Raw genomic sequence first — 9,089 nt, forward strand, 5'->3', positions numbered from 1 at the left:
ATATTTTAATTGTATTGAAAAAATATATTTTAAAAATATTAAAATAAAATTCGGTTGAACCGTATTGAATCCGGTCGAACCTTCTAGTTAATAAACCACTGCCTTCACCAGTTGAATGATTGGTCCGGTTCTCAGAACATTACTTGAAACTAAGTATAGCTTAATCAATTATTACTAGTTAATTCTACTTTAGGTATCTTAACTAATTTCATTCCAAATATAAGTTAAATGGATCTAATCAAAGTTGACTTAATTAAATTTAAGTTTGAAGTGTTTTAATTTGATTCAATCTCAAGTTTGAATAGGTATAATTTATTTTAATGACACTTAGTGTGTCACAATTTATTAAAATTTCAAGTGTAACTTAATTCAGTTCCAATTACAATGTTTTAATTTCAATTATGATATCTCAATTGAATAAAATTTTAAGTATAATTTATCAAATGCAATTTAATTAGATCATTTTAGTTTATTTAATTTAATTTCAAATGTGACCAAGTGTGATTTGAACACGCTACAACCACAATCATAATACCTTAATTTAATTTTAAATGTGCCTAACTCTAAGTTAATCGAGTAAAATTTAACTTAATTTTAATTAAGGCATTTTAATTTAAATCAATTTTTATTTCAAATATCATCGAATGTGATTTAATGTTTAATATTTACTATTCTAAATCCTCCATGTAAACATGAAGAGAATACATTTTTATTTTGCAGCTCACATCATTCTTCCCACCTTAGCATAAAATTACCAATAGACTATTTTTTATTCTTTCAGGGGACTATATTTTTAATCGTTCCCTGGACTATATAGTTCAAGTATATATAGAATGAAAATGATTTTCAAAGAGAATTAATGATAATATTTGCATGTTTGACATTTTTCCTATTGTATTTAATATAATCTAAACCTATACATTTTACAGTGACATTTTAATTGGAATTCTCCAAACTATATGAGTAAATATACATATTTTAAACTTAATTTTCAATTTTCAACACATAATATTTGACAAAAATAATATTAATATAGAAATTCTAAAATCACTAATGATTCGAATCAAAATCATCTATAATATGATTCATTATGAATTAAAAATCTTTTCCGTCACATATATGCCTCCACGCTCTACGAGTGTTCCAAGAGTGGCCGCTCTTTTTTACCGGTAGATAAAGTTTGTATGGAGGATTTTCACTTTGGTCGGTCGATTGGTTATAAATAATTGTCTATTTGTACTCGTTGAATGGGTGATTTCTAGGAACCTTGTTCTGTACAAACTACAAAGTAAACAAATTATGAATATTGATTCCTCACCTAAAAGTTCGGAGTCGTGTCTATCTTTGACTTGGTCCATTTGTGCTTGCTGGCACATGAAGATGCTCGTCACGCTTACTTGAATATTTCCTAATTAATTACTGTATTGTCTAAAAAATATAGTTTATTTTCATATATATTAAAAAATATGATTAAAATAATTTTATTTATATAATTTTTTATTATGTCGTCTTAAATAATATATGAGTTGAAATGATAATTAATAATTAATGGAGATAACTGAAAATAATATAATTTAATAAAAATATAATAGATAATTTAAGAATTAAGTACAATAAAAAAAAGTGCAGCATTATATTTTATGACAAAAAAAAAAAAAAAAGATGACATTTTTTTGGACAGAGGTAGTTTAATGTTATTTCTGTCTATATGTGGATTCTAAACAAACAAATTAAGAACATAGAAAGTCAGAAGACCCGATTAGCAATGGAGTCTCTCTTTCCAACTCTTCTTGTTTCCTTAATCATTCTTTCGTTATCAACCCTTTTCTTCCTTTTCGGCAGCCGTAAAAACCACCGGTTTCCTCCAGGACCTCCAGGATGGCCAATTCTTGGCAACCTCTTAGATCTTGGTACTATGCCACACCGTACTTTAACCAAGTTAAGAGAAAAATACGGGGGCGTCATTGGTTTAAGGCTAGGCAGCGTGAACACTATGGTTATCCTCTCGGCCAAGCCAGCTTCCGAGTTATTCAAATACCATGATCTTTCATTCGCAGAACGCAACATAACCGAAACCATGCGTTCTCATGGCTATAATGAAGGTTCTTTAGCCATAGCCCCTTATGGTTCCTATTGGCGTGTATTGAGACGGCTAGTTACAGTAGATATGCTTGTAAACAAGCGTATCAATGAAACTGCCTCTATAAGAAGAAAATGTGTTGATGATATGTTGCGTTGGATAAAAGAGGAGACTTATGAGGCTAATGATCATGGTATTCATTTAGCACGATTTGTCTTTCTGATGACATTTAATTCATTAGGAAATCTCATGTTCTCGAAAGATTTGGTCGATCCAGAATCGAAAGAGGGCTCAGAATTTTTCACAGCAATGATGGGACTAATGGAGACTTCTGGGTATGCAAATGTTGCAGATTATTTTCCATGGCTTAGGTGGTTAGATCCTCAGGGGTTGAAGAGAAGGATGGATAAGGAGCTTGGTAAAGCTTTGGAGATTGCTTCTAAATTTGTTAAGGAAAGAATTGAAGAGAAGAAGGTTGTTGGAGATAGAAGGAAGGATTTTCTTGATGTGTTGCTTGAGTTTGAAGGAAATGGGAAAGATGAACCAGCTAAAATATCAGATCGCGATACCAATATTTTTATCCTGGTATGTGATTTCCAATTGGCTATAATTAATTCTAGCACAAAATTTATTTTTTATTTATTTTTGAATATTTGGGAAAGGAAATTCGAATTTGGACCAATTATAATATTGTATATGCACTTAACACTAGGTTATATATCTCGGTATACAACACAAAATTTATTTATTTTTCTCTAATACCAAATTAATTGTTCATTAATAAATAAAAATATTCATTTCCCGTTATTTGGTAGCACTTATTTTAAGATTAATTATTAATTTTATGTTAATAATTATTTTTAATTAAAACAAGTACGTTGACCTGTTCATTGGCTGAAAACGGATAACATATTCAAGTCGAAACAACAAGTTCGATAGATCCAATAATCAAGTTTAATAAATTTTATATTACGGACAAATTCAATTTTAGAAAAAAAAAATTGAGTATATTCTCTGTAACTATTTAATTGTATTTTCCTTTTGGACAGAGCTTCTAATATATATAATTGCAAAAATGTGGTGCAGGAAATCTTTATGGCCGGTTCAGAAACCACCAGCAGCACCATTGAATGGGCAATGACTGAGCTTCTCTGCAACCCTGAGTCAATGACAAAGGCCAAAGCTGAGCTTGCCTCAGTAATAGGACCAAACAGAAAGGTTGAAGAGACTGACATAGACAACCTTCCATTCTTACAGGCTATCGTCAAAGAAACTTTACGATTACACCCTCCTATTCCATTTCTGGTTCCGCGAAGAGCAATGCACAATACTAAATTTATGGGTTACGAAATTCCAGTAAATACACAAGTTCTTGTAAATGCTTGGGCTATAGGAAGAGACCCAAATGTGTGGGACGAGCCATTGTGTTTTAAGCCTGAAAGATTTATAGGGTCAAATGTTGATTATAAAGGTCAAAATTATGAGTTCATCCCTTTTGGAGCTGGAAGAAGAATGTGTGCAGGAGTAACTTTAGGGCACAGAGTCCTCCACCTTATCTTGGGGTCTTTGCTTCACCATTTTGATTGGGAACTTGAAGCCAATGTGAATCCTGAGAAAGTGGATATGAGAGACAGGTTGGGTATTACCATGCGCAAGTTGGAGCCACTAATAGCGGTTCCTAAAACAGTGAGATTTGAAGATTAATTAGTTGAAATGAATTTTTTATTAGCGGTTTTTAATTTATTAGCAATTAGATAATGATTTATAGGTGGTTTTAGTATAGTAAATAATTTCTTTATCACGCGCACGTTGTAGTGGATAAGTATTTATACAGTTAAATAAAAAGATTGTGCATGAATTTAGATTAAATTAATTAGCAATTATAAAGAAAAAATACAAGTAATAATAAGGCATATTGCATTAGCTAGAATAAGAAAAATTGAAGGAAATTATTATAACTTAAATTTAATGTTCAATAATAAGTTATATTAAGATATTTGTAGCTTATATTTTTCTATTTAAAAATTTGATGATCCTTGTTATGATTGTTGTGCCAACATACAAAATTTATTATTATTACTTTTATTGATATTTGAAGATGAATGATTTGAAAAATAATTCTATATTTATTACAACTAATAGTGTATTATTTATTTGGTATAATTATTTATAACTATATATTTTTATTTTTTACAAATAATTATACAAATAAAAATGATAAATTTCATAAATAAGTAAAAACTATTATTTATAATTTGATTTGAAAAAATAAATTTAACTCAAAAATCTTATTAAACCATTTTATTTTTACATTTTCGATTGTTGATTGAGTTGTAAGGTTTATCATATTCGATCATATGGTTATCTTAAAATTTTAAAATAATATTATAATTGTTAAAAAAGACAAGTTAATTTTGATATTTAGTTCAAATATGTGGTTCTTAATTTTTTTTTATTTTGCATTTGATTTAAAATTTTTAAGGGTGTCCAATGCAAAACCATGATTAATTTATGGCATGTTTGGTTCAACAATCATATCATTTGATATCTGAAAACGGTTGCTAATAGTTTATATCTGATGGTTGATAACGGTTAGCTTGTTACTATTCGTGTTTGTTAAAATTTTGACAGTAGTTGCTGTTAAAATACAAAATGATTATTAAGGATATAATTCTTTTCATATAGTATGATGTATAGCATATATATATAAACTTTTCTAATTTAAGGAGAATATATTATTTTTATTTTTATATAACTATAGATAAAATGATCGCAAAAAAAATATTAATTTGAAAAAATTAATTTTATTAGCAATTTATTTTTATAAGGTTAATGAAGTCCAACTGAATAAGATAAATATAAATTAGCTAATAGCTGATACAAAAAAGCTATAAAATGTAGCTGATGGATTAACAGCTAATTGAGATTTCTATGAGCTATTGATTAAAGGCTTACCAAACACCGGAAACGTAGTTAAATACAAAACAGCTATTACTTGTATATATCATCCGAACCAAACGTCCCTTAAAGAGATTAACATTTGAACATGTTCCTTGAATAACCTTTACATTAGATAGCCAAAGGTGAGGTGTTCATGATTAGAAGTGAGCATTTGGTTTGTTTGTACGCCAAGTTTTAAATAGAACCGAATAAAACTAACTGAACAAATTTAAAACCAAAAAATATCAAAAATCGAATTTTCAATAACCAAACTGAAATAGAGAAAATCGAAATATATATATTGCGTCTTTGTATCAGGTAGAAATATCTAATCAAACAACAATAATAAATGATCTAATTTTTATAGAAATAAATTAGAAACTGTACTCTAATTTCTTACACAACAATAATTATTCATTAAGAGAGTGAGATGAAATAAATTTCTATCAAATAGTTTTATCTATTTACCATAGGTTGGCAATGTTATTATTGGAGATAAGAGTTAACATACATTGATAAAGTTTGTTTAGGTTGTTATGGATAGATAATTTCTGTTGTAACTTATTTTGTAACCATATACTATTTAGTATAGGACTCTTCTTGTATTTAAACAGCATACTAATGACAATACGATCATCTCTTCTTTTCTATAGTCTTCTGTATATGGTATCAGAGCACAAAGCTTAAAAGGCTTTTTCCGATCCAATCTCTGATTTTCTTTCAATCTCTTCCTCTTTACTTTGATATGGCTTCAGGTAGCGGCACTGTTGTTCATTCTTCTGGGCATTCTCTTGTAACAATTAATGGTGCACAGCTGCCTCTAAAACTCACTGCTACGAATTATCCAACTTGGAGGGCTCAAATTGTACCACTGTTGAAAGGACATAGCTTGATGAAATATGTCCTAGGTACGGTACCTGTACCTTCTGCTACTGTTGCTGATAAGGGAGGTGTACAGATTTCAAATCCAGATTATGAATTTTGGGAGTGTCAAGATCAATTGATTCTTGCTGCTATTCGAGCCTCCCTTTCTTTTTCGATCATGAATGATATTGCAGATGCTGATACGTCGCTGATGCATGGAGAAAGCTACAAATGTCCTATGCCAATAAGTCTGCCACCAGAGTTTTATCTCTGCGAGAGAAACTTGCTAGAACGAAGAGAGAATCTCGTTCTGTTTCTGAATATTTAACAACGATTAAGAGTATTGCAGAAGAGCTGTCGTTGTGCGGGAGTCCAATGAATGATGTAGATCTTGTTGTTCAGGTTCTTGGTGGTGTCGGATCTGAATTCGGTGCAATCGCAGCGGCAATTCATGCCAGAGACACAATCGTTAGTTTTGAAGAACTACAAGATAAGTTATTAGCTTATGAGATGTATTTGAAGCAGGTTAATTCAAATTATGATGTTCTTCCTGTTACTGCTAATAATATTCGCAAGACTGCTGCTGGAAGGGGATCTAATTCACAGGGCAATTTTTATCGTCAGTCTGGTGGAAATTCCTCTGGTGAACGTGTTTTAGATGTTAAGACGCAGTCTCAGTTCTCTGGATCCCGTTCTACTGTTCAATGTCAGTTTTGCGATCGGTTTGGGCATGTTGTTAAAGACTGTTTTAAAGCCAAACGATACTTTGCAAATATTGCTAGAAAAGCTCAAGCTAATGCTACAAGTGTGCAGTCCCAGAATTCCCAGCCATGGTTGCTTGATTCTGCAGCATCGCATCATGTCACTAATGACTTGAATAACTTATCTCTTCATTCGGCATATGATGGACCAGATGAGCTACAGTTAACTGATGGGTCAGGTTTGTCCATAACTCGAACTGGTTCTGGTATTGTGTCCTTACCATCGAAAAAGTGTCTTCTTCAAAATGTCTTATATGTGCCCAAAGCAAAATCTAATCTTATTTCTGTTCCTCAGTTCTGTGATTCTAACCAAGTTTCCATTGAATTTTTCTCTCATTTTTATTTTATTAAGGATCAGTTCACGGGGGAGATCCTGTACAAAGGCAACCTTGATCAGTCTTTTTATAAGCTTCGCAGTATGGGCTCTTTTGAAAGTCATCATGTTCGGTTATCTTCTGTGTCATGGCATCAACGGCTTGGACATCCAAGTTCGAAAATTCTTCATTCTGTTTTGTCTAAACTTAATATTCCTGTGACTGTTATTAAGGATAGTGTCTGTGATCCTTGTCGTTGTAATAAAAGTCATAGGTTACCTTTTGGAGTATCTTCTTTGGGTTAGTAGCAAACCATTAGAACTTGTTTATACTGATTTATGGGGACCTGCACCAGAATTTCTTTGGATGAATTTCGATATTATATTATTTTTGTTGATCACTTCACAAAATATATCTGGCTGTATCCATTAAAACAAAATCTCAGGTTATCGAAATTTTTCCAATCTTTCAAAAGCTTGTAGAAAACACCTTTAACTCCAAAATTCAAACTATATATTCTGATGGGGGGGGAGAGTATGTTGCTCTTAAAAAATATTTTCAACAACAGGGAATCAATCACTTGCAAACTCCTCCTCACACACCTCAACATAATGGTGCGGCTGAACGTCGTCATCGCCATTTAGTTGAAACAGGGCTTACTTTGTTACAAACAGCCTCTTTACCCATGAGTTTTTGGAGTTTTGCTTTTCGTACTGCAGCTTACTTAATAAATCGGTTACCTACATATCTTCTTAAACTAGTCTCTCCCTATGAAAAATTGGTTGGTCAAAATCCTAATTATACCTCTTTACGAGTATTTGGATGTCTTTGTTATCCATGTCTCAGACCATACATGAAAAATAAGTTTGATAATCGATCACTTCCTTGTGTATTTTTAGGATATTCACCAAACAAAAGTGCTTATCTTTGTTATCATATTGAATCTGGGAAAATTTTTGAGTCTCGACATGTTGAGTTTGTTGAAAATAAGTTTCCCTTTTCTGAAAAAATTCGGCTACAGATTTGTCTGAGACTAGTTGGTATGATTTTCTACTGAACCAGTTACTTCTATTGTTCCTTTTCTTTCGCCGAATATGTCTGTGGATGAGTCTATTTCAAGTTCTACTGCTCCTGTCTTTAAGTCCAAACACCGATTGAGTCTATGCCTACTAGTGTCGACATACAGTCATTTCCAACACCTGTTAATCTTCATCGTATGGTCACACGTTCCAAAAATAATATTTTCAAGCCAAAGTTTTAAATTCAGTTACCAAGCATCCTTTACCTTCATTACCAGAACCTAGTTCAGTTAAACAAGCCTTAGCTATTCCTGATTAGCGACAGGCAATGACATCAGAGTTTAATGCATTACTTGATAATAATACTTGGGTGCTTGTTCCATATGATTCTGCTTATAATCTGGTCAGTTGTAAATGGATTTTTAGGGTGAAGAAAAATGCTGATGGATCTTTGCAGAGATACAAAGCAAGACTAGTTGCTCGGGGTTACAGTCAGCGACCTGGTGTTGATTACAGTGATACATTTAGTCCAGTTGTCAAACCAGTGACAATTCGGTTGGTGCTTACTCTAGCAATTACTAAAGCTTGGCCAATTGTTCAACTGGACGTGAATAATGCATTTTTACATGGTCCTTTGACAGAAGATGTTTATATGCAGCAGCCACCAGGTTTAAAGATCCAACAAAACCCACACATGTTTGTAAGTTGATTAAAGCACTTTAGGGTTAAAGCAAGCACCATGTGCTTGGTATCAAGCTTTAAGAGCTTTTACTGTTGCCTATGGTTTTCGATTACCGGCATGTGATCATTCCCTCTTTTATTATATTAAAGATGGTGTATATATTTTCTTGTCTATGTAGATGACATAGTAATTACTGGAAATAACAATGGGTTGTTTAGAGTTTTGTGCAAGCACTTGGGAAGCGTTTTCTCTGAAAGATCCACAACCATTGTCATTATTTCTTGGTATGGATGTGCGACAAATAAATGGAGGGTTTCTTAACTCAACATCACTATATTCGGAAATTGCTTGAGCAAGCAAAGATGGATGGTGCGAAGGAGATTTCTACTCCAATGGCTTCAGATATACAGCTCCAAAAATCAAAAAATG

At 32.0% G+C, this 9,089-nt stretch overlaps 1 protein-coding gene across 1 annotated transcript; it reads left to right on the forward strand.

Annotated features, from left to right (window-relative positions):
* Positions 1-1,746: 1,746 nt before the first annotated feature.
* Positions 1,747-3,798, forward strand: LOC149492003 (cytochrome P450 76A1-like). The gene is made up of 2 exons (XM_089716933.1): positions 1,747-2,665; positions 3,167-3,798. The coding sequence occupies exons 1-2, from the start codon at positions 1,766-1,768 to the stop codon at positions 3,782-3,784; spliced, it is 1,518 nt and encodes a 505-aa protein (XP_089573059.1). The 5' UTR covers positions 1,747-1,765; the 3' UTR covers positions 3,785-3,798.
* Positions 3,799-9,089: the final 5,291 nt, after the last annotated feature.

Source organism: Jatropha curcas, unplaced genomic scaffold (assembly GCF_041381405.1).
Source record: "Jatropha curcas cultivar XTBG-Jc1 unplaced genomic scaffold, XTBG_Jcur_1.0 HiC_scaffold_176_pilon, whole genome shotgun sequence".
Classification (NCBI taxonomy): Eukaryota; Viridiplantae; Streptophyta; class Magnoliopsida; order Malpighiales; family Euphorbiaceae; genus Jatropha; species Jatropha curcas.